The sequence below is a fragment of the Diachasma alloeum genome, unplaced genomic scaffold, assembly GCF_001412515.2.
Source record: "Diachasma alloeum isolate Michigan unplaced genomic scaffold, Dall2.0 Dall_scaffold_00860, whole genome shotgun sequence".
Lineage (NCBI taxonomy): Eukaryota > Metazoa > Arthropoda > Insecta > Hymenoptera > Braconidae > Diachasma > Diachasma alloeum.
Genome location: NW_021680981.1, coordinates 56,950 through 84,209, shown reverse-complemented (window position 1 = coordinate 84,209; position 27,260 = coordinate 56,950). Strand labels below are relative to the sequence as shown.

The 27,260-nt window shown below is 42.1% G+C and overlaps 1 protein-coding gene across 1 annotated transcript in view; it reads right to left on the bottom strand.

The window, feature by feature from the left end:
- The window catches only part of LOC107045005 (delta-1-pyrroline-5-carboxylate synthase), a 99,016-nt gene that overhangs the window by 62,595 nt on the left and 9,161 nt on the right, over positions 1-27,260 (bottom strand). Inside the window, exon 2 of the mRNA XM_015267094.1 lies at positions 24,399-25,864. Within this exon, the coding sequence (XP_015122580.1) occupies positions 24,399-25,864 (1,466 nt within the window). The remainder of the gene's footprint in view (positions 1-24,398; positions 25,865-27,260) is intronic.

Below are 27,260 nucleotides of genomic sequence, written 5' to 3'. Positions count from 1 at the left end.
AAATGAAAAAGAAACTCAAAAATGAAAGATGGAAGAATGACTTTTTGGTGTCCCCCGACTTTGCTCTCTTTAGTTCAGAGTTTTTATTTATCTCTTTTTTAATCTTTGATTTCTTTGGTTTCTTTTCTATTGTGACGTATTTTCTTACCTCTGCGGACGGTGAAAGATACGCAGCCCTCAGTGACCAAACAACGAAAATAAAGTTGGGCGCCAGCACGGGTGAACCGTGCAATTAAAACAACAAATTAAATCGACAATTATTCGAGACAAAAGAACAACCCCCGACAGCTCAGACAACCGCGGTGGCGGCTGGGTTCTCGATACAAATGGTTGTTCTGAAGTTTCCGAAATGACTTGGTTTTCTTATCTAACAAATTATATAAAAAATTCAATAATCCGGGGAATAAATAATTTATTCAATAAACCCCCTTGTTCATTTCAATTCGAATCACCCCTCAGAAAATTATTAACACAAATATTCAACAAAAGCTAAAGACTCGATACACTAGAAAATCCCTAACCAATGATTAGTCAAAATAATACAATACTAGTCAGTCAAAAGAATAAGTTCAGTAAAAATTACAAAATCATGAATAAAGTCAAACTGTAGAAATGACTAGCAGAAATAAAGTCAAATAATATCACTGAATGGGAAGTTAATTTTCCGATAGAATATACTGTCAAAATATCCCAAATCGAAGAGGTGACTGACATCGACAGCGGCAACTGAAATTGCCTCGGAACAGACAATACAAAAGGTGACCGCCATCAAGGTCAGATACAAATCACTCGAGCGTTGACAAGACGCTACAATTTCAACTGCCGATGCAATGACGAAATGATACGACAACTTCAAATATCGAAAACAAAAGTAATTACCGAAAATTTCGAATATCAATGTAGTTCTCAAAATCAGTTCAAAACTAAATACATTATTTGAAAGGATTTGTTCTACCGATTCCTCATCCGATCGGCAAACAAACCGTTGAAACGAGAGTCAAAATCCGTTCAGAGAAACCACTGAATTCCCGAGAAAATCGAACATCTCAAATCACAATATAATATCAAAATCATACGTCTAAATTAGATTATACAAAAGAGCTAACCTCTGCCGAACAGACGATAAGAACTCGCCCCGAAAATCAAAAGACTCTAATGGCGTCACTTCGCCCGACGATAAGCGTCGTCAAAAATTGCACAAGCTAATGAGCGAATTCTAATCGTTGTCGATATAAAACAGATACAAAACGATATACAAAATGGTATTTCTGGAATTCTTCTTCCGCTCACCACAATCTCCAACGAGTCTAGTCCAGGAGCCAGGGCGAAAGATTCTCCAAATAATCCAGATCCAGTCAACGCTGGTGTCCACAACAAGATGAATTGCTCCGGCAGCAAGAGGTTCTCCACAGAACAACAGCTCGTTCGCCACCCAAACGAGAAGTGAGGCTAAAACCCACGCTTCTCCCATGCGTTCGGGACACTTCCCGCCAATCGAACCCCATTGGCCAGGGCCGTTCCATGAGCCGCTCTGATTGGTTGTAACCCAACCAAACCAGACTTATTCTCCAATAAACACTCAGCTGTGTGACAACGTCACCAAAATAGGGGATAAATATCCAATTCCTTTTCCCTTTATTTCGTATCATTACCGGACGTCTAACGTCAGTCCGATAATTTCTCTCGCACTGCCTAAACCATCACTTCCGGTTAGGCGAGGAGATCCAAAAATGGCCTCGCAAATCTCGGCCGATAACCGCCTTCGTCCCGTCACCGCCGACAAGTGGCGCCGCCGGTGAACTGCACTCGAGCTATCCCTCCAACGCGGGAACTCGACCCAAATATAAAAGCAGCTCTTTTACCACATAACGACTTTCTGGAGTTTCCCCCTTCCCAGCTCCCTGGAGACCTGACGTCCGAGGCTGCCGAAGTCCCTATATGTGGCTCGATACAATAACGAAAAAAAAATACAAAAAACAAAGCATTAGTCAGAACCCCGAATAAACCTTTTTGACTCTTGCTTCGCAGTGATGACTTCTCGTCTGGATCGTAAATTTCACCGTTGAACGGTCGAAATAAAATAACACGTTACACTATATACTTATCTCTGCAGCTTACTCAAAAATTCAGAATGCAATGGAGAGGGATGTGTCGTAAATAATCCATCAACATTTCCAAGACCAGGATATAAATAGTTCCAAGACTTGTCCACGCCCCATTTAACCTTGGAACGGGTTTGTGCACATTGTGTAGTTTGTACTGTGCTCAAACGTCGACACTTCGCAGGCCGCGACGTAAACAGTTCCAAGAATCGTTTACAACCAATGGAATGTAAACTTGGAACGTGTTTGACGTGGTTGGCTTCCGGATGGATGCCGCGTTGAGTTTCAGCATTGCGCCGACGTTTCGCAAACATTGCAGTCTGCATCTTCAGGGCTATGAGCTCCGATTCTGAGCTCCGATGTGNGAACGTGTTTATCCGAATTGCGCAGTTTGTATTGCGCTCAAACGTCGACATTTCAAAAGCTGCGATGTAAACAGTTCTAAGAATTGTTTACGACGAATGAAATGCAACCTTGGAATGTGTTCATCCCAATTGCGTAGTTTTTACTGCACCTAGCTGTAAATACTTCCAAGGTCGTGACGTAGATAGTTCCAAGAATTGTTTATGAAGAATGGAATGCAACCTTGAAGCGCTATTGCTAAAATTACATAGTTTATACGGCGCTTAAAACGTGGACACTTCCAAGCTCGCGACGTAAACGGTTCCAAGAATTGTTTATGACTAGTGGAATACAACCTTGGAATAACGTAGTGTGTACTGCACTTAAAAGTCAACCCTTCGAAGGTCGCGACGCAAACAATTCTCGGAATTGTTGTCAATGCACTGAAACATGTTTGTTTCCGCAGAAGTGCGCCGTACATCTCGACTACGTGAAGAATCTCTCCACCAATAGGATTCGTTGTATAGAATATCTAGGGAATTTTCTCGGGAAAATATCTACAAGTATTATCTGGAAATTTATTTGCAATTCTCAATGAATCGCTCTCCACCAATAAGATTTGTTGTCTAGGATTATCGGAGGATTTTTTAGGGGAATTATCTAGAAGTATCATCTGAAAATTATCTGAAACTTTATCTGAATCTCTCTCCACCAATAGGATTCGTTGTATAGAATTATCTAGGGAATTTTCCAGAGAAATTATCTAGAAAATCATCTGGAAAGAAAATTATCTACTATTTTATTTATACCGAATGAAATTATCTCAGGCATTCCTTATAAAACGCGCGCGGTGCGTGCAACTCTGATTAGTTCGCAAGTCGCCAGCTAGCAAACAAGGTTTTTTCGTGTATGTAGATTTTCAAGTGATCACATCAAAATGGATCCCAAGTCGTGCTTAAAAGTGTTGGAGAGGCTGCAGTTGGCATATAAGAGTGCATATTCTCAAGATATTGATCGTTGGATTGAAAAGTGTCAACATTATATCAGACTTTACGAGAAAGCTTTGAAGAAAATTGAAAGTCTTTCCGTTGGAGAAAAAATAAGGATACAGATAACAGTTTCATTGCTCCACACATAATGTGAATGATTCAAAGAGAAGAAGAAGCCACAGCATGGTGGAGCAATCAGTGTCCCGTCGAAACCGAAAGATGACGTACTCTGGAAGGATCTAGAATCCGCTTTGAAGAACGGAAGTAAAACAGGAGTAATCGTTAATCTGAGACACAAGGATCCTCAGTCTTTCCTGAAAGATGCCAAATCTCTGGGAGTCGTTCGCTTACAGGATACAACAGCAAGGACATATCAAGGCCAATGGAGTCCTTTCCTGCAAGTTCCAAGTGAATAAGAATGGTGAGGTCATTGAAGAGACAAAATATTTCAACACTAACAATGAAATAATTTTCCCCACGACTAATATTGGAGAATGTTTCGATCAGAATCTCGCAGAACGATTGCTTGCGAAAATCGAGGATTTCCAGGAGAAAGACTCCTGGTGGGAACTGATTGAGGTTATGAACCTCACTGTCAACATCAACAAGTACGTGCCTCTCGCAGCGGGGTCGAATACATTCATCCCATCAGCTAAACATGTACAGTTGAAGATAACAGTGGTGGACGTTACAAACAATGATGAGTATTGTTTCCTGTGGGCAGTGATAGCAGCTCCACATCCAGCTTCAATTAACCTTGATCGTATGAGCTCTTATCCTCATTATTCCGAGGCTACTCTCCCAGATGGAATAATGAGACTAAACTACACCGGCTTGGAGTTCCCAAGGAAGTTGATGAACATTCCAAAATTTGAGTGAATGATTTGACTATCGATCAATGATTACACTATAGATGATGATAAAGACATTGTGCCGTTATATTTAAGTAAAATCAAGTCCATCTGGCCCACGATTCATCTCTTATTACTTCATGATAATGCATAAATGGAACGCGATACGCATCCCATCTATCATTTCGCTTGGATTCGGAATTTGTCTCGACTAGTAAGTTCACAATTATCCAAACATAATCATCATATAGAGTTTTGTGATCACAGGCCATTTTGTAACAGAAGAATCACAATCATTCAAGAATCATGAGAAAGACTGTATTGAGATTAACAAGTACAGAATGGTGCTACCAGAAGAGGGTAAAAATATTATGAGTTTTAAGAATTATCGATTTAAGGAAATGGTTCCATTTGTTATCTGTGCAGATTTGGAGTGCATCTTGGAACCAACATAATCTGAATCTGTGTACCAGAAACACATCCCTTATAGTGTAGCATTTTACTTGCACTGTGCTTTTGATGACACCTGGTCAGAATTCGAGATGAAACGTGGACCTGATTGTACTGAATGGTTCATAGATGAATTGCAAGGAATAGCTCATGAGGTTGTATGTTTAGATATTAACGTACCGATGGAGCCTCTCACACCTCAGCAAGCTCAGGAATTTTCAAATGCTCAAGTTTGTCACATATGCCAGAAATCTTTCAATCCAACTGATAAGAAACATAGCGACCACTGCCATTTCACAGGCAAGTATCGCGGTCCGGCACACCCGGGATGTAATGTCAACTATAAAAACTCTCACATAATCTCAGTAGTTTTCGGTAACCTCTCCGGCTGCGACTCACATTTTCTTATCAAGACACTTGCAACACAATTCCCAGGTTCAATAGATCTTTTACCCATCAATAAGGAGAAGTATATCTCCTTCACGAAACACGTTGATGAGACTAAAATTCATTTTCGATTCATTGATTCGTTCCGGTTTATGTTAAGAAGCTAGGAAAATTGGCATCTTATCTCGATGATCAAGATAAATCCATAACGCGAAAGTATTGTAATGATAATCATGAGAAATTCCGTTTATTGACTAGAACCCCTTGGTATTCCCATACGGGTACGTGGACTCGAGAGAGAAACTCAATGACCTTCAATTGCCTCCCATCGAGAAATTCTATTCCAAATTGAATGATGAGAGTGTCTCTACTGAGGATTACGAACATGCGCAAACAGTTTGGAACGTTTTTCGCATCACATCTGTAGGTGAATATTCCGATCTCCATCTAGCAACAGACGTGGTACTTTTGGCAGATATTTTCCATAATTTCAGACGTACTTGTTCTTCTGTCTATAAACTTGATCCCCTTCATTACTATACGGCACCAGGATTATCATTTGATGCTATGCTGAAATGTACTCGTGTCAACCTTGAGCTTCTGACAGACATTGAGATGCACTTATTCGTTGAGAAGGGGATTCGAGGAGGGGTGGCTCAATGCTGTAACCGGTACGCTCATGCTAATAACAAGTATATGGCTGAAAAATTTGACCCCAACAAAGAGACTTCTTATCTGATGTACTTCGATGTGAACAATTTGTATGAAGCGGCCATGTCGGAGTACTTGCCTTATGGATCATTCCAGTGGGTTGATCCATCAATCATTGATGTCCATACAATTCCAGATGATTCGAGCAGAGGCTACATCCTTGAGGTCGACTTGGAAAATCCCAAGGAGCTCTTTGCGACTCACAAGGATTTGCCACTTTGTCCGGAACATTTCATTCCTCCCAAAAAGAAAATCTCAAAATTGATGACAACATTACTTCCGAAAAAGAATTATGTGATTCACTATACGAATCTCAAGCAATGTTTGAATTTAGGGTTAGAATTGATAAAAATTCATCGAGTATTGGAATTTGATCAAGCGCCACGGTTGAAACCGTACATTGACCTAAATACAGAATTGAGAAAGCAATCGAGCATTGAGTTTGAGAAGAATCTCTTCAAGTTGATGAATAATTCAGTTTTCGGAAAAACCATTGAGAATGTCAGGAAACAAAAAGGCGTGAAGGTGGTGACGAAATGGGAAGGACGGTAGGGTGCAAAAGTTCGCATCGCGCAGCCCAACTTCCACAGTTGCACCATCTTCAGTGATGATGTTGTCATTGTTCAATTGGAGCATACAAAGATGTACTTCAACAAACCCATTTACGTTGGTTTCTCAATTCTGGATCTATCCAAAATATTCATCTATGATTTCCATTATGAGTATGTTAAGCAAGTGTATGGTGATAAAGCTTAACTCACGTATACGGATACAAACAGTCTTTTGTATGAGTTCAGACTACCAGATATTTATGAATGTATGAAATGTGATATTGCTCGATTCGATACCTCCGATTATCCAAGCGATAATTTTTATGGAATGCCGCTCCTGAATAAGAAAGTATTAGGACTTATGAAGGATGAGTGCAATGGGAAGGTAATGAGTGAGTTTGTAGGTTTGAGAACAAAATTGTATACCTTCAAAATTCACGGTGATGAGAGGGCGAAGAAGCGTGCGAAAGGAGTGAGAGGGTCGATATTGAAAAGGATCACGTTCGATGATTACAAAGATTGTCTGGAGAATCATGAACATTTTATCGAGTCCCAGTATTTAATCAAAAGTAGTAACCATGATGTGCATACTATACACCAGAAGAAATTAGGTCTAAGCTGGGAAGATGATAAGAGAATACTCTGTAAAATCTCTTACGATACTGTACCTTATGGCTATTTATAAGTAAATATGGATAAAAATGTGGTTTTGTCTCGTGATAATATAACCTCTTCAATTGTCCCAAACCACTGGGATAAGTCAACATAATTATTCCAAAATAGAGTCATTTGAATATTTAGATTCCAACTGGTTGAGCACCTCTAGACCGCTGTCTAGAAGGTTTCAGCTCCGCTTTCGACATATCAGCAAATTTGAAGACTTTTAACTTAATCACCTGGTATTGTGATGAAATCTTCCGATTAATTCATATCAAATAGAACGCTGAAGCTCCAAGTCACTAAGAAAATGCCAAGCGCAAACTGAAAGCTACCTTCCGCAGTCCACCCTCCACAAACAACTGTCCACAAGCCACTGTCCGCAGGTAACTATCCGCAAGCAACTCTCCGCAAGCCACTTTCTGAAATCCACTGTCCATAAGCAACTCTCCTTAAGCCACTAGTTCTCGTAAATTAACTATCAGAATCCTCAAAAGTATTAGTCCGATGACCATTGAAATATACATCCCTTATTCACTCTCATCCATTACATTTATCATCAATGCCCATCACACTCATCAATCACAAGATCCAACGTAACCCTCTCTCTGCCCATTCATATCATTCTGCATTTCCCACACCTCAAGCTCATGGCGCTCATGACCCGCTAATCCACCCCCCGTTGGGCAAATTTCAAACTCCACACCACAACGTCCCTCCAAATTTTCCCGCCTCTTCTAAAATTAGTCACGTGACCTCCGTTCTCCACTCCTATTGGTGGGAACGTTATTACGTCACTTCCGGTTTAGTGATTCAAATTTTCCCGCCTCTTCTAAAATTAGTCACGTGACCTCCGTTCTCCACTCCTATTGGTGGGAACGTTATTACGTCACTTCCGGTTCACGAAATTTCAAGTTTCCCACCATTTCATGACGTCACTTCCGGTTTAGTGATTCAAATTTTCCCGCCTCTTCTAAAATTAGTCACGTGACCTCCGTTCTCCACTCCTATTGGTGGGAACGTTATTACGTCACTTCCGGTTCACGAAATTTCAAGTTTCTCACCATTTCATGACGTCACTTCCGGTTTAGTGATTCAAATTTTCCCGCCTCTTCTAAAATTAGTCACGTGACCTCCGTTCTCCACTCCTATTGGTGGGAACGCTATTTCGTCACTTCTGGTCCAGGAAATTTCAAATTTCCCGCCATTTCATGACGTCACTTCCGGTTTAGTGATTCAAATTTTCCCGTCTCTTCTAAAATTAGTCACGTGACCTCCGTTCTCCACTCCTATTGGTGGGAACGCCATTACGTCACTTCCGGTCCAGGAAATTTTAAATTTCCCGTCATTTCATGACGTCACTTCCGGTTTAGTGATTTCGAACCAGCACTCCATATCTACTACTGACACAAACTTCTTACGGAAAAAGGAAGATTTTTATTTGGGTAACAAGTGAGAACTTACATTTTGTTTTGACTGGGAGAATCGCCCAAAGATTGCCTATAAGTTGTAAGGATATTTTCCTGGGTTGTTCACCCAGGAAAAGTCCAAACTACTTTTTAAGCCTTCTCTATCGCTCATTTGTTGGGTGCCAGCCGAACCTTCACGGGAGGTTCGACGAAAACCGGCCTGTAAGGCAAACTCGTCCTCTCAGAGGACTTTTTGGCTGGACAAAGGGTTGCCCAGCTAACATCAGTGTGACAGGGTAGAGGGGGCGAGCTCGACCAGGAGTATTACCATCGGATCCTCACGAGCCTTTGCAAGCCGTGTATTATGCCTTACACCATAATCCCCATAATGAACTAAATTCATGCCCCCTCTGGAGAGTCTTTCAACTCTTCCACTGTTCCGTCTCCTCCCGAGTATTTCGACTCTCGACCCTGCCGGGTTTTCAGAGTCAAGTGCGAGTCAGCCGGGACTCCTCAGAGCCTGGGATGTTGAGAGGCTGATCTGGCCAGGGTGGAACTCCGTTACCCACACTACGACCACCCACATTCTCAATCACCAGTTACCGCTTCGGTCATCGCGCGTCACGGCTCACCATACGCCGACGGTCTAGTACTACCCGGAGGTAGTACTAGACCGTCGGCGTATGGTCGGGCCGACAGGAGGATTTCTTTACTCCAGGCCCACGGGCCCATACGCCTCGAGTCGTTTTGCCGAGACTCGGTAACACCGGAAACAAAAAAGTCGTCACTATGTGTGCCGAAATAACTCCTTTTTACTAGCGGGGGATGCAGGGGCATCCCCCTACGCTTGCCGACAACGGTTATTCACCGAGGCGCCGTGGATTCCGAAACTACTTATCATGGCTTATTCAACCATTCCTCCATCCAGCATACCGAGAGAGTCTTTCAACCCCTCGGTTGCAGAGCTCGCGGTCGAATAACTCGGAATCTCACTAGGGCCTTGCTTCCTAGTCTGGGTATCTCAGCGACGATAGGTCATTCCGTTACCCTATCCCCACCAACCAACCCGACGGAATCACGGAAGTACCAGTCCTTTCACCTGGCCCTTGGTCCCTAGTCTACTCCGACATAGCCTTTAGAATCGCCCAGTTGGACAGCCTGTACCTCGGCCCCTTTTCCCCTAGCACATGTTGGGCGAATTCTAAAATAGCGATAGTCTAGTAACGTTCTCTAGACTTCCAGGGGTCGCGGTTCCACCCAAAACCGCTATGCCTTCAGCCTTTCATCGGTCTGTGGCTCATCTCATCGAGTTGCGGCTCTTTCAGCCGTCTCTAGATGACAATTCCTGTCTCTATTATAATAAGTTTAGCAGTTGTCTTTCCTATTTAAGGGGATTTCAACCTGTAAGGAGAAAATCCCGTTACAAAGTGAGTTCATGCGATGGGTCGAAATAACGCTGATGCCAGCTCCAGCCGAGATAAAAATAGGTCGGACTAGAGAAAATATAGTCCCGGAGAACAGGACAGGTGGTCTCCAACCGTTCCAACCATTGGGGTGCATGGCAAGGTTGAGGAGCAGGGATCTCGCCAAATAGGAGACGAAGATTGAAAACGTCCTCAAAGTCGTCTTCGATCACTTTGAGGTCCCACAGGGCGTTAAGGTCCATTCGAATTCGTTTCCGTCAATAAGCAATGAAGCTCCTGTACCCATTGTGGATGTATCCGTGACGATACGGATAAGAAGAAGTCTGCAACAAGTAAAAGAGGGAAAATTAGACAACTTAAAGTTGATACTATCACGGGGAAAAATGAGAGGAATAATATGTTTACGCACCCAAAAAGTAAATGTAAACGCGTCGGTTGCATGACGTAGGTACGGGTGTCATTGAGATCTCCCAGCTCTGACAGGTAGAGCAAGATTGGTCCGAACGCTTACAGTCCAGTCTCAAGGGTTGCAACGTTTTCTTGGTAGTGATCTCGTAGCCCGTGACGCTGAAGCACCGGTGTCCCTTGAAGCACCAGCCGCCCGTCGAGGACAATCACGAGAGAAATGTTCTCCGATAATTTCACAATCCAGGCACGCTGGCATACAGTCCGGGGCAAGGTGGTCCAACTTGTTACACTTGAAGCACCTTCCTGAATCCATCTTCAGAGTTTTCCTCTTGACTTCCTTAATTGGAGCTGCGGAGAGAACTGTGACAAGTTTGGGGCGCACAGCGATTTTGTATTCGAAGATACGTCAACAAAAATGGCCGCCAACGAGCCAACGACGGAGTCCACGTCGCTCGGTGTCAACGTGTCAAACCGAGTTCAAGAGCCTTTGATTTCGCAAAACTCTTGAAATCAGCATTTTTGTTTTCTGCACTGCTCATGCTAGGAACCCTGACGGCTCAAGTATGGGGGGAGGTGGTGCATGCGATCGATAAATTCGTTCACACACCCGGAATTTATTTTGAGCCAATTGGGAAATTGTATCTCAGCACCCAGGGTTGGTCCATAGCTGCGAGCATAAATCTCTCACCATGGCTAGCGAGAGCTGATTAACTTCAGGGACATTTAATTCACGGAAAAAAAATTTGTGACAAACCAGGTCCATGGGGAAATCATTTTCGACTAATAGTGAACTAATGGATCAACGATTTCGTAGAAACAAGAGACGTCATCACTGGATTACTGGGTTTAAACGACGCAAATAAGAAGCGCCGAGGCCTTATTGACGGTTTAGGCACGATTGCCAAGTCACTTTTCGGGACTATGGACGCTGAGGACGCCCACTAAATATTTGAAAGGCTTACACACCTAGAAAATGGAGTGAAGGGGATTTTGGATAGTTCCAGAAAGCAATTGGAGATTGTCAACTCGACTCTTTTTCAGTTGGGACAGACAGAACAAATCATCAAGGAAAACGAAAAAATTTAGTTAAAAACAATGCAACAAATAAAAGTAGAAAACTTGCAGATAGACCATAGTCAAGAAACAGATGAGCACTTGCTAGTCTTAGAAGCTATCTATAGAGGAGTAAGAGGAGACACAGTGAAAATGAAGAAACTCCCAACCGCTTCCAAAGGACTGATATTGGACACCGGAGTTTTCACGGAGACTAGCCCAGTCGCTCTTCTCCGCACGGCAAAACTACCGAAGGGATTAAGTTTTCCCTTCGAGATAGTAGTTGGTGGATTGCATAAATTACAAGAAATTTCACCCATTAGTATTTCCGCATTCGGTACGAGAATTCTCACGTTAACGGAAGTACCGCAGGCAGACTTCCAAGTGTTCGACATTATGCTGACGCATGGAATTCCCGTGCGGTCAACGGACGAGTATCAGTCATACATGGACGCAACGAGGGAGCAGCCAACGAAATGATTATTCTGAATGGAAGGTCGAAGGGGGACACTCCTGGACAGATAATAAACACGAGATGGTTAACTACGGTTGACACTGCTTGGATAGACATTAATAGCCTGGAGTATGTAACTGACTTCTGTGTAACTACCGACCTCTTTGGGTCGGACCATCGTCCGATACTTATTGAAATGAAAGCTGGAGTGCATACAATTCCTGAAAACAATGCAAATGGAACTACTCCAAAACCAGCAACTTCTAGTAGAACTCATCCTCAGAGTTGCCCACTGCAATCGGATCGGGCCCTCACGCTCAAATGGATTCCAATGAACAGTGAGGCATTCTTCGAATCCCTGAAGAGATCGGACAAGTTTTTTATCAACTTTGTTGAAAACTCGATTGATTGCCAGAACGACACCTTAACATCTGCAATTACAGAAGCTGCCAATCATACTTCAATGTCCAAAACCTCTTCCAGGCGCACGACATTAGCGAAACCCAGGAAGCCCTGGTTTGATCAGGAATGTGCCTACAGGTGGAAGAGCTTGAAAAGACTGAGTCGAAAAATCTCACACCTTAACTCCTCCCCGGATATATTAAGAGGATATGAAGAGTCGAATAGAGACTTCCGGCAGTTGGTTGCCCAGAAGAAACAAGAATACCAAGCTCTAATTGTCTCTCGCTTCGCTAGAGTACATGACCCGGAGGCTTTCTGGGCTGTGATACAGGAGAATAAGTCTCATCAAAGTAGGGTGGAGCATATCTCGAGAGAACAATGAAGTGTCTTCCTGAAGGAAACTTATTCCCCAAGGGCCCAAACTTGCTTTGGCATTCCAGATCTTATAAACCCGGACTTGGACTCTAACTTTACGGACTTGAAGCCACAGTCTGCCCTAGAAAATGCCAAATCCGACAAATCCCCTGGTGCGGATAAAATTCCACATTTCTTCTACAAACAACTTCTAGAAGAATGAAAATTCTTCCTACTCGGACTCTTCAACAAGATCTTCAACATGGGTGTGGTCCCCTCCTCTTGGACTCAGATGATAGTCACCATGATACATAAGAAGGGTGATCACCTGGATCCCCTCAATTATAGGGGTATAGCCGTGGTGAATAACATAACCAAGATATTTACTCAGATGCTTAATGAAAGACTCTACCGCTGGGCTGAACAGTGCAAAATGATTCCAGACGAACAAGCAGGTTTCAGAAAAAAGAGAGGGGTTATGGACAACATATTTACCCTCTACTTAGCGATCCAATCACGCATCAGACTCCAGGGGGGGAGGTGTATGCCCTATTCGTCTACTTCCGAAGAGCATTCGACTCGGTTCCGCACTTCTCCCTATGGAGAAAGCTCATTTAGCTGGGGATCAGCACTAAGCTGCTTCGGGTGGTCGTCAACCTGTATGACAGAGCTAGACTTGCCATCATGACATCAACGGGTCTATCGGAGTGTGGACGTTAGTGAAGGGGTGCTCCAGGAAGAAAAATTGAGCCCGCTTCTCTTCGACCTCTTTCTGTCCGACATAGTGGCCTACTCCAGAGCTCGTGGTGCCGAAAGGATAGACATTACGTCCACTCTAGATCTGATTATGCTGCTCTACAGTGGAAAAAAAAATTACTTTTGCCAAGGAATCATTTTCTTGGGAGAAGAATTAATTTTTTTAGGATCTTATTTCTCTAGGCCAGTAATTCCCAGGTGGTCCATGTTCATCTCCAAATAATACAATTATGTGGAATAATGAGATGGTTATATTACCTATGAGCTTAAATGAACACGCTTCATTATTTTTCAATTTTTTCAAATTCGAGATTTTCTAACGTATAATTATTTGGAATGATTTTGAAGGTTAATAATTGTCAATGGAGTTCATTCAAGGTCATATGTAATATAATCATTCCATAATTCAACATAATTATAATATTAAGAGGTGGACTTGGACTCCTTGATAATGACTGGACTGGAGAAATACGCTCCTAAAAGAAGAAATTCATTTCCCAAGAAAATGATTCCTTGGCAAAAGTAATTTTTTTTCTCAGTGTATGTATGTATGTATTTTTTCTCAGAGCAGCTAAGAGAAATTCTACTTCCACTCTAGTGCCAGGACATTTGGAGAAATCTGAACGCCGTCTACTAAACAAGCAGAGTACCAGGCATCCTGGAGAGATTGAAAACCTTTCTCCGAGCCCAGGACCTCCAGCGTTATAAAGCTAGTGCCTCGGTCTCATTTAAACTACCTAGGCAAACTACAGACAATTTTCTCACCTTCTATCAAGCTAGAATGAGTCTGGAATTTACTCGAGTGAAGGCCCAAGTCAGGACCCACTCCAATCATTCGACAAGAATTATCTTGAATAAGAATATATACAGCATAGACACGGAGATGATTTGCTCCCTGTGTTGCTTACTCATCCCTGAATCGCCGGCACACGTTATCTTACATTGCCCATACTACACGCCGTTCCAACACCACTACCTGCCTCAACTCCAGTTTTTGACGGATCAATCGGACGACCATCGCCTGAGCCAAATATTGAACTCAAACGATGATGAAGTCTCCAGAAAACTTTACTGTTGTATTAAAAAAAAGTTTATAGCTTAGAGCCACCGAGATTATCCATTGAAAAAATTTTTTTGATATTAATTTTTCTTTGTTTCTGGAGGAGGTCTCAGAATTAGACAGTCGATAATCTTTGACTACTTAATTCATTGTTTCCCTGAAACTTTGATTCTTTCGCCAAAATCGAATTTTTTAGCCGGGTGAACCTTGATTCCAACGATTGAAGCGATAGGCTATTCAAAACTCTCAAAAGTATGTGGAAAAAGTGAGAACTAGGAAAGATTTTTTTCAGATTTTCAAAAGGTGCAGATTTTCCGTGTTTTCAGGGCGAAAGTCGACGTTCGCCAAAGTCGAATTTTTTAGTCAGGTGAACGTTGATTCCAACTATTTAAGCGACGAGCTTTTCAGAACTCTCAAAAGTATGTGGAAAAATTGAAAACTGAAAAAAAAAATTTTTTCACCGGGGGCCAACCTGTCAGATCATCTTGTTTTTTTTTCAGGGGGAAAGTCTGTCAAAGTGTCACAAGAATCATGACGGCCAAAGTGTCATATCTTGGATTTTCCAGGGGAAAAGTCGCCATACTCGAATTTTTTAGCCGAGTGAAAGTTGATTCCAACGATTTGAGCGACGGGCTATTCAGAACTCTCAAAACTATGTGGAAAAAGTGTAAACTGAAAAAGTTTTTTTTTCTGATTTTTAAAGGGTTAGATTTTCCTCTTTTCTAGGGAAACGAAAGAGTTTTTCCATGCAATTTCGCTGTCAATACACTCGAGCGTCACTGTATAGCTATTAATGGTAAACAAACAAACACTCATGCTTTTTACTTTTTACTTTCTGAATGGTTCTACACAGAGCACCCTTGGAAAAAACTGATACCATGTATCGAAATTACAATAAATATTATTATTATTATTATAAATTGAAAACTGTTATCACTCGAAGAAAAATACATATTTTCTTCTAAAATTTAATTATCCACAGACATTTAATTATTTTTCATCACGCTGTGACGAAAAGTGAACTTTTCGGCACGCTCCGCGTGCCTAAAAGTCCAATTTCCGGCACATTGTGATGAAAAATACTGTTCGTAACTCGTGAAAAAATGTTTTTTAGCTCGTGGAATTATATCACTTGCCTTCGGCTCGTGATATAAACCTCCCACTCGTAAAAAAACACTTTTTTGCACTCGTTACGAAATATACTATATCATACAATTTTTGTCAAAGAACTATTCTGCTAGATTTCAAACATAGACCATAACCTCACAGTCTATTTTCATCTCCAAGGTCCAGATATATATATATATATATATATATATATATATATATATATATANACCAGAGGCGGGTATCTGGGAGACCCGGGTTCGATTCCCGGCTGGGTGAAGCGGAAATTTTTTCTCTCTAAATTCTAATTCTCTTAGAATTCTTTAATGCCTAAAGGAGGTTAGGCGGTGTTTGAGATGAATTTGAGAATGAATTTCTGTGGTTCCCGGTAGCTTAGTCAGTAAGAGTCCCCGGCGCATATCTGGGAGACCCGGGTTCGATTCCCGGCTGGGTGAAGCGGAAATTTTTTCTCTCTAAATTCTAATTCTCTTAGAATTCTTTAATGCCTAAAGGAGGTTAGGCGGTGTTTGAGATGAATTTGAGAGTGAATTTCTGNCTTATCTGGATGTAAACTGAACTCACGAGGATTCGAGAGTTCAGTCATCAACGTAAATCAAGCATAATACTTATTTTGTATCATCTTTGTGAATTCCTCGTATTTACGCCTTCAGGATAACTATGCGTTAGTTTGAATAAATAAATACCTCTAATTCTACCGAATAATATACCGGATTCCAGTATCTACCCACTGTAGGGAGATTTATCTCCAATTAGCAGACCCCAGGGATTCATCCCTAACAATGCTTCTAGCCCTTCTAATACTAAAGATTGGAATTTTAAATGTTCGCAATCGACCGAGCGGTTTTTGCGACATGCACCCTTTTGTGTAAACCTATTTCTTCAAGTATCTCATAAACTACTTGACGGATTTCATTTTTTTTCTCAAAATACTCGTCTCGACTGCTTCTATGTATATATATATATACATATATATATATGTTTTCATCGATCTAGATATATATATATATGTTTTCATCGATCTAGATAGAAGCAGTCGAGACGAGTATTTTGAGAAAAAAAATGAAATCCGTCAAGTAGTTTATGAGATACTTGAAGAAATAGGTTTACACAAAAGGGTGCATGTCGCAAAAACCGCTCGGTCGATTGCGAACATTTAAAATTTCAATCTTTAGTATTAGAAGAGCTAGAAGCATTGTTAGGGATGAATCCCTGGGGTCTGCTAATTGGAGATAAATCTCCCTACAGTAGGTAGATACTGGAATCCGGTATATTACTCGGTAGAATTAGAGGTATTTATTTATTCAAACTAACGCATAGTTATCCTGAAAGCATAAATATGAGGAATTCACAAAGATGATACAAAATAAGTATTATGCTTGATTTACGTTGATGACTGAACTCTCGAATCCTCGTGAGTTCAGTTTACATAATAATTAAGCGGATCATGTTATGATACTGGTCAGCAGTGTTGCACACGAACGCTGAATTAGTAAAATAATGAGTGAAGCAAGTTGAACTCAATTCATTGTTCAACTTCTTGACTTTTGTAAATAAATTATTACTTAATTTATTGACCTTATTCTGGGGCATAACAGCATACCAAATTTCAACTAGCTATCCCCTTGTTTTCTCAAGTTATCGTGCGTACATTTTTCATAACAAACGGAAAAACGGCTATATCTCCCAACTGTGTATAAAAGAGTCTATATATTCTGATGAACTTATATAGAGCCCATCGAGACGAGTATTTTGAAGAAAATATTTTGAAATCGGTACAGTAGTTTTCGAGATATTGAGAAAAAACGAAATTTAAACAAGTTGTTATATCTCAGGAACTACTGATCCGATCAAACTCAAACAGTGCGCCACAGTTGAGCTCAATAATAGCTACAATGAGCCAAAAATTCAGATTTTTATCTACAAACCTTATCACATTTCTGTTGAATTTTCTAAAAATTCATCCCCAAAAACTCAAGTTGTCGGATATGTACTGTAACGTGGAATTTTTGAGATTTCGACCGTTTGACGGTTCGCTGAATATTCCAGGCGAGAAGTCACTTCATTGGCGAGGCGAGAGTCATTTCTTTTAAATATTTATGGACCTTTATAATTAATTTTTTTTGTATTGAATCATTGTCTGACCGCTCACCGGATCATCGTGGGATCGAGACTGGATGACATCGTGGAATGGAGCCGAGATCTTCATGAGATGCTCCAGTAACCTATCTTCGGGTCTCAGATGCTGTGGAGCATGAGACATTGGGCTAGTACATTTTTGAATGCCCCGCACACGATTGGGTTTTACCTGGAAGACCGAGTGCGGAGTCGGGAAAATTGAGACTCGGGCGACGATCTCATTATCAGACTGCAAAATTCTGGACTGACCTCAGACGTCCAGAATTATTACTACTGATAAGAAGAATTATTCTGGAATCTTTTATTTTGTAAAATGATATTTTTTTTATGGGATGTTCACGCCACTCGTCAAGATATAGCGGACGTGAATTGGTTTTGGCAGTTCTCGTTGGCTTTGGTTGAGTACGGTTTCAACGTCCAATCAGAGCGGAGAGGTCTTCGTAGTGGACCAATCACGGCATTGTGTGATTGGGGAACGTTGCCGCGTGGGTCAGTTGTACGGGCGACGGACACTTCTCGTTTGGACGTCCAGAGGACCGCTGTGCCAAATTTTCCGTCTCGTTTTAAGAGACATCATGAATTATCTTATTTTGTTTCATCGGGCATACTACATTGTCGAGACCCGGAGTTGTGGTTGTAATTTGACGAACTGGGGAAGGTCGGGGAAATTTTTTTGCCATCGACTGATCATTGGATTTGGTGAGCGGTGGATTTTTAAAGTGGATATGTTATTTTGCTGTTAAGGAGCAAGATTTGCGATTTCCTTTTATCGGAAGCTTCAGTCCGGGGCGATTGACGCCATATTAGTGATTGTTGACTTTCCAGGATATTTCTTACCCGTTGTTCGGCAGAGATTTTGTTCGGGTCCAATTTGCTAATTAATATTTTGTCCGGTTGATTTTGGATTTTGGATTAGATTTCTCTAAATAAATTCAGTGATTCTAAGCGTTAGATTTGTCTAGACTCTCGTTTCGTCGTTTTCGCCGTTAGATATCGATTTTCGGGTATTAAGGCGAATTGTAATTCTCCAGGTCAGTGTTATTACCTCTCGAGATATTCTATTATTTTTCTCGGCCTCTGAAAGCCTAATTTTATCGCATTTAATTTTCGGCATAATTGTTCAGAGACCGTTGAATTATCGTAGTTATTGTCAGAGGGATTGTTGCGTTTTTCGGCGCTCGAGCTGTTGTCTTGTGGCGGGTGACCTTTCGTCAGTTGTCGGCTGTGTTGTTTTCGTACCTCGAGGCAATCCCCCTCTCAATAGCTTGTAGTGTCAGATTCTTATTCTCATCACTTTGGGTGGATGCACTGATATCTAGCTGTAATGGTGGATTCCTGCACCGCGGTTATTTAGGATTCATTGGTAATTTCGCTAGTTATTATACCGTTTGAATTTTTTCATGGACTACGGATTAATTGACGGATTTTGACTATCTTTTAATTGACTAGTGTTTTATCTTTTGACATATCGCGGCTAGGGAATTGTGTTGTATCGAGTCTTCTAATCGTTTATTTATTATTTTATTATTTCACGTTGCATAACATTCTACACAAAAAAAAGGCCATTCCGTTCGGAAACAAAACTGTTGTTTACTCATTAAAATCCGCCGCCATTGGCTGAGGTAACATGAAATGTCCCACGTATGAGCAGGAAATCGACTTTTCCATGGAGAAACTATTTTTCTCTCGTCATATGGTGTTCGGGTTTCCACCGCAGTTTTTTCTCGCGTACACACACACATACTCACGCACACTCGCTCCGCTCGCATGCTTGCATGACCTACGCACAACTGACCTGCGCATTAACCTCAGATAAACAGTGGCCTCTCACCTTTGACACCTGAGGTGCCACTTGATGAACAGGTGTCATGTGAGCGCCCCTTTTTTGATGGGGTCACGTTCACACTTTTGGAACTTCCGCCTGATACCTCGTGGCCTGCAAATCTCTCTCATTTGCATTTTGGCCACTGTACTGTGTACATATAGTTCTGCGAATTGTTATACTGTTACGCGTATTAATTTCCCTGCGTTATTTACTGTTCTTGACCCGCGCCCATATTGTGACTATCTTAATTGGATCAATGAGTCTCAATATTGACTGATTCTCTTCTGATTAAAAGTGACTATTTTTGACCAACGTGCACGTGTTTGTGATTCATAGACCCTCGAACTCCTCCCGTAAAAATCCATTTTTTTGCCCATCTGTCATTTATTGTCATCCCACATTTTTTTACCCTCCTATACTAGATCTGGCATCCAACATTTTGGTCCTTAGAGCCGAATAGGCGGAATATTTTTTGGTTTTTCGCGGATTTTGTTGGATTTTTCGACAGTCTGAAGTGACCAGCGGGATCGACAGTAACACTCATCGTTCGCTCATCGTCACCAAGTTGGCGGGAAATTAAGTTCAGCGACCAGCGGTGCTCATTCTGATTTTCTTGCGCTGCCTCAGAGACTTGCGTTACCGACAGCGACTCGGCAGATGTCCACATCGACCATCTCCAGGCGGGAACTTTAGATTGACCAGCGTTCTCTTAAGGGAAGTTTTCTTTTTTATTTCTTCTTTATTGATTTTTTTTTGGATTTCTCGTGTCTGCGAACAACTGGACCTGCGTCGTCGATTTATTGTTTTGGAATTTCGAGATTTTTTAAAATTAGTTTTGAAATTTCACAATTTTTGAAACCTTCGTTTTTTGGATCATCGGACCAGCGCTTCCAGTCTCCATTGATTTTGCGCGGCTTTTTCTAAGCGGAAAAATTCATTTTTTGAATTTGGACCTGCGTTATTGGTTTTTATTTCTCATTGCACATCGTTTATTTCTTTTGTTCGACGTATACTTCTCTGAGTGAACATATCATCTCTTGATGCCATACGCGCTCTCCAGCGGACCCGCGCTAAATTATTTGAAAATTTAAGTTTAGATCTTTTGAACGACGATCCCTCGAGGCAAAGCGTCATTACCCTTCGTGAACAGCGAGCTCTACTCGAGAGTTGTTTTAACAAATTGGAGATAACTTACAAAGAGATGCTGACAAATCCTTAATGCTTTAAAGTTAAGGACCTGCTCGATTCAGAGTATATGAAGTTCGGAGACTTTGATCGTGCTCTGTCTCAGTATGCGCCAGCTCCTCGATAAGTATAGTCCAGATAAATTCATGGAGACCGCGATAAATAAATTAAGGATGCACGATAGGCCTCTGTATGTACTATCATCTGCATCAGATGCGAGTGCTCGCTCTGAGAGTGTCGTCCAGCTTGATTGATCCGAAGCACCTGATAATGCTTTAACGGACAGTGGTTACCCTTGCTCAACTCTGAAGATACAGTTCACTTAGAAAACTCAACAAGGTGCAGGGAAGGTGCAATACCCTTGTTCTTTTTGCCAAGGGAATCATTACATTGCCTCGTGTAATGAGTTCAAGAAGTTGACGCCCGTCGCGAGAAAGGAGGACTGTCTCTACTTTGCTTCAACTGTTTGGGCCAGCACAGCATCAGGATATGTCAGACCACTCGCACGTCCCTCCAGTGCCAAGAGAGGCATCATACCCTGTTGTATCTTGATCGTTTCCGTCGTCTAGCTCAACGTGGTCCTAGGTCTCAAACAGCTATTCTCACCGATGCGTCAACTAAGCGTCAGAATACCTCTGCTCCATTGAACAGCGTACCTGTCGTGATTTATATTCACACACGTGGCAGCTTTCAGGCTTATATCTTCTCCAACGCTCAGACCTCAGATGTGATCAGGACGTCTACGTTGCCCACCGTTCAGGCCTCTGAATCGCCCAACGTCGGAGCCTCCATCTCAACAGAAGTTAAGGCCACCGATTCGTCCAGCGTTCAGAGTTCTACATTGTCCGTCGTTCAGATCTCCAAGTCGTCCAGCATTCAGATCTCCAGCTCGTCCAGCGTTAAGGTTTCCGGTTCGCCCAGCGTTCAATTGTCTGAGCCGTCCAGCGTTCAGGCCTCTCATTTATCAAGCGTTCAGACGTCTGAGGAGACCAAGCTCAAGGTCTATGATTCGACCTCCGCCATGACTTCCGACTAGACCATCGAGGAGATCGAGGACTCCATGAATGATTGGAGCCTCATGTGAAGTTGCTCATCGTCTACTAGTAGATCGACCAGCTCAATGACTCATCGTATTGCCCTATGGATAGATGTCACCTAAACACTCAATTGTTCTCCGTCATCGGTTCAGTCGGTAACCACTTCTCGATGCTGACGGGATGACCTTGCTTTCTGGCGCCACCCACACTAGACATGCAGTCACTGCCTCCAGACATGATCATGGTATCTCTGGCAATGTATGTCAGTACTGATTTGCTGACGGCGGGAAGGATAAATGGATCGCTCATTCTTCCCTCTCATTTCAGTTTGAAGTATAATATTCTATTGATCACCGAGTAAAAAGTAAATCACAAGACTGCTCATTCATAGGATAGCTCTACGAATTCATCATTCCTCGAACGAGCTGTCGGACTTTGATGAGGATTCACGCCCCTCATTATCGAACCGAGCTGAGTTTGAGAGTAAGTCTTTTGGGAATCAATGGAATTTACGCCTCCGTGAGTCCTGACTTTACTTATATTGAGATCATCGCGTTGAGAATTTACTCAATATATGCTAATGGACCATCTTTACTCAACTTTTCAATTGACCTTTGATATCTCAGTTCTGAGTTGAGTTTTCTCCAGACCAACGTATACAAATATAAGTCGGAGACATTTGACATATCTCAAAGGGAAACCATGGTTTAGCATTTGGAACATTGTTTTGAACTTGCGTAGTTATTGAGCTGCTGCAGACAAGCAGTCAAGCTCTGAACAGTCAAGTCAAGATCTGAACAGAACGATCGGCAATGCTCTGCTCACTTTTGAGTAACTCATTACTTTGCTCGCGCAAATCGATGCGGTGCTCAAAGCGAGACCACTTGAACCTCTCTCCGAAGACCCAGACGATATTAGTGGGGTCACTCCTGGACATTTCCTGATTAGTCAGGCGTTGACAGCAATACCTGAACCTTCTCTGGACCATTTGAACATCGCTCGATTGTCCCGCTGGCAACTCATCCAGCAGAAGGTCCGGTACTTCTGGAAGCAGTGGTCTACGAGCTATCTGCAACAACTTCAGTCCATCTGGAAGTGGCACCCCCCTTCGCACAGCATCAAGGTCGGCTCCATAGTTCTTCTCACTGACGAGAGGTTCCCACCAACTATGTGGTTTTTCGCTCGAGTCGTCGCTTTCCATCCTGGTAGAGATAGACTCACCAGGGTGCTAACCATCAAGACGCCCAACTCTACTCTTTAAAGACCCATCTCGGAGCTTGCTCTGCTGCATATGTCGATCAGCGATACTGAGGACCATCTCATATCAAATGAGCTCTACTCCATTTGGCTCACCGCTTGTCTACATTCGGATCGGGTCATGACGAGGCTTTACGACCCGCGCCTTGGCAACTGGCTCGGATTGACCGTGAGTCTACCGGAGCCGGATGGAATTTGCGACTGCAACAATTCCGGTAGAACTCACGATTGGCCAGCGCTGATGAACTAGTGGTGACGTTGCTCTTCGAAAAATTATTGTCCTGAGCTCGATTAATCTCTTTTTGCTTCAGATTCAATGGCATCAGCAGTTGCTGAGGGCGGGGAAGAATGTTCGCTTTTCTACCGAATTATTTTTCTCACACACACACACATACTCATGCACACTCCTTCCGCTCGCATGCTTGCATGGTCTACGTACAACTGACCTGCGCAACAGCCTCAGGTGACCAGTGGCCTCTCACCTTTGACACCTGAGGCGCCACATCATGGACAGCTCTCATGTGAACGCCCCCTTTTTTGACGGGGTCACATTCACACTTTTGGGACTTCCGTCTGATACCTCCTGGCCTGCAAATCTCTCTCATTTGCATTTCGGCCATCGTACTAAGTACATATAGTTCTGGGAACTGCTATACTGTTCCGCCTATTAATTGCCCTGCATTATTTAAATACTGTGAACTGCGGTATTCACTGTTCTTGATCCGCGCTCATATTTTGCCTATCTCAATTAGATGAACGAGTGTAAATATTGACTGATTCTCTTGTTATTAAAAGTGACTATTTTTGACCAACGTGCACGTGGTCGTGATGCATAGACCCTCAAACTCCTCCCGCATAAATCTATTGTTTTTTTTGCCCATCTCTCATTTATTCCTCCTACACTAGATTCGGCATCGAACATATGAATGTCGCATTTGTGAATGCCCCGAAAATATTGTGTATCATTATTGTCCGTCGAAGAATAAATGAATCAATTGATTTTTGTCTGGCCTCTGCGCTACAAAGAAATTAAAGAAAACGAAAAAGGCGAAAAATGGACTAATATTTATCCGCATGATACTATCGTATCTTTATTCAAAAAGTATATGATAAAATAAGAGCATTTTTTTTTAGTTTATCAAAATTCGTCAATTTGTTCATAACATATTTTTTTTTTCAAGATTTGAACATTTGTCATATGCTTTAGAGAAACAATTAATGTTAAAAAAGCGCAAATTTAGAGCAAGCATGCACTCGTGAAGTACTTGATAGTAAGCATACCAATTAAGGATTCACAGAACCAAAAAAATTCAGTGCTGCTGAGTTGACAAGGAATGTCTCATATATACGCCCGGATTCGAATCCCGACTGGGCGTTGCGCGATTTTTTCTTCCCAAATTCGAATTCACTGTAAATTTTGACAAATATTTGAATTGTTCTTACCGAAAACAAGCACATGATTCTACGTACCCCTTCCTTTTGTAACATATTGCATACATCAGTGAAGAAGTATCCTTGTAGAAGGTTTTCATGAATCAAAAGTGTCTCCATAGCATTGCACGCCGCTGGGTAGTCACACTTCGAGTCCCTAATAATTTTGATGGCTTTTTGGAGATCCGCATCTTTGTCTACATAAACATGACAAATTCCCTCAGCATGTCCGAGCACAGGAATGTGTTTTGACTGTTCTTGAATTGACCTAACAAGCTCAGCGCTCCCCCTAGGAATTATCAGATCTATATGTTTCTCCATCGATAATAAATCTTCAATCTCTTCTCTGGTAGAAACCAATGAAATTGCATTTGATGCACCAACAGATTTTAGGGATTCTTTCACGAGTTCTATAAGAAATCTATTACTGTGCGATGCTTCCTTTCCACCTTTCAACAACAGTCCATTGGCACTGGACATGGCTAATGCAGCTACTTGTGGCAAACTATCTGGCCTCGACTCAAAGATTACGAGGAGCACTCCAATGGGTACAGTTATTTGCTTCAGCTCAAGGCCTTCAGCAATCTTAGTTCTTCTCAAGACTCTCCCCACGTTCGTTAAAGAACTATCGGCAATCTGTCGAAGTCCAGCGCTGAGGGATTGAAGTTTTGATGGTGTCAGAGAGAGTCGGCTTAACAACGGCTTTGCTAGTCCAGACTTATCGGCGTCTACAAGGTCTTTAGCATTGGCGGCCAATATTTCTGGCTGTCTAGACTGGAGAAGATCTGCTAGAGTACTAATAGCTGTTGCTCTTTCCTCGGGCTTCAAGGATTGAAGAATTCTGCTACCAGTTCTCGCGTTTTCTGCAGTCACCTCGACCGGTTGTGACGAGCCAGATGACTCTGTAAAAAGAGTACCAATCTTCCTACCCGCCATTATGCTTTTTATCGCCTGTTCTTGTGATCCATTACAAATTACCACTGATACTGCACGATCTAAGGCCCAGAGAGCAGCATTTACCTTGGAATCCATTCCGCCAGTACCAAGTTTTGATTTTCGCCCGAATTTTATCGTTCCTCGATGATCAGAAGTGAAAGTATGAAGCATTTTGGCGCCATCATGCCAAGGGGGCAAATTATAGATGCCATCGACATCACTCATGAGAATCAAGAGATCAGCTTGCACCTCAGCTGCTAACATTGCTGCTAGAGAATCATTATCGTTTATTGATATGCCTCGGCGTTCACCCCCACCTTTTATTTCCTCATCTGCTAAGAGCGGTGGCGAGACTGCGTCATTTGTATTTATTATTGGGACTATGTTCAGGCTTATTAGCTCACTGAGTGTGCTGAAGAGATTTTTGCGGGTTTCTTCGTTGTAGAAGTCAGGCTTTGTTACCAGCACTTGAGCAATTTTCACGCCGTACTGCGCGAACATTGCATCATAAAGAGACATTAGACCTGATTGACCCACTGCAGCTGCTGCTCGTGGCTCCAACAATGTCCCTAGAATAATAAGGTGATTATGAATATTGATTTCCAGAAAGCGGGTGGAGAGGAGTCGTATTTTACGGTTATGGATTTGCAATTATGTTAAGGAGGACGAGGAAAAGAAAATTTCAATATCATTTAAAGGTAATGGTTTTGGTGTCGGACATTTTAATAATTATTTAAATATTTCATTTTGTTAGTTTGCAATGATGAGATTTTATGACAAAATTCATCGAAAATATTATATATATCACCATCTTATATACAGGGCGTCATGATACAATAAAAAACGTCAAATGAAAGTTGTTCTACGTACTCGTAACGGAATATACGTCGAAATATAATAATTTAAGCTTTATTAAAGGTTCTGCTCCACATTTAACCTACGGATGTTCACGTAGATGAACGTAGGCATCCCAAAAAATGTTCAATATTCTCGCGTGTAATGGAACCAGACGTTATGTTATAATGATATCATCGTGACGTCATGCCAGATCACGCCACTGTCCACATCACACCCCCACCACAAATACATAATCACGTGACAATCGCCTACAAAAACCGGACTACGTGTGAGACGTGATCAGTCCTTTTCTTTCCGTATAATCCAACGGATTATATCCTGTAGAACATATCCCTCCCAACGGTGGCCATCACCCATGGATCTCCCATTGTAAACTGTTCCATATAACTTTAACAGAGACTCGACGACTGATAGTCAGCGAGTAACAACTCTAGCGGACTCGTCCTATACTTTTTATACCTGTCCCAACGATACTTAGCGATCCGCGTGGATACTGGGTCCCTGAAGAGTTTTATCCTATTTTTCAGAAGGTACAGCCAGATCCTCCAAACCTGATTCCTAACGAAGTTTATTATAACGGTCCCAACGATACTTCCGTATCTGCATGGACACTGGATCCCTGGAAGAAGAACAATTTTTTTTAATCCTGAAATTCGAGGAAGTTTGCTCCAACGAGACCGAATCTCTGTGTGAACGATGGACCTTTGCCCGATTTCACTGAATTTATAACAACCCTCATCGTCCCGCAGTACATACACGACACGACACAACGTTCATCCCGGCACTAACGGACAGCTTAATGATCTTTGTGATTTAAGAGCCGTGCCTAGTGGGCCACTTCCCATTCTCTTATTATGTGCACGTTTTTTTTCTGGAGGTAAACAAATTTTCCTTACGCACATACTTCACGTTGAAGATTCCCGGAATATAGTGTCCTGCTCGGTCTAGTCAAGGTGGTGGCAACCAGGAGTCATCATGGTTGGTCAGATCCGGCTTGTATCGGCTCGGGACATTTGCAACCCATACGGAATAAAAAAATGACCCCTATTATAGGTCTCCGGCTTCCTCGTAGAATCGCCGCTAGGGATACAGCGCGGGGGGGGGGGG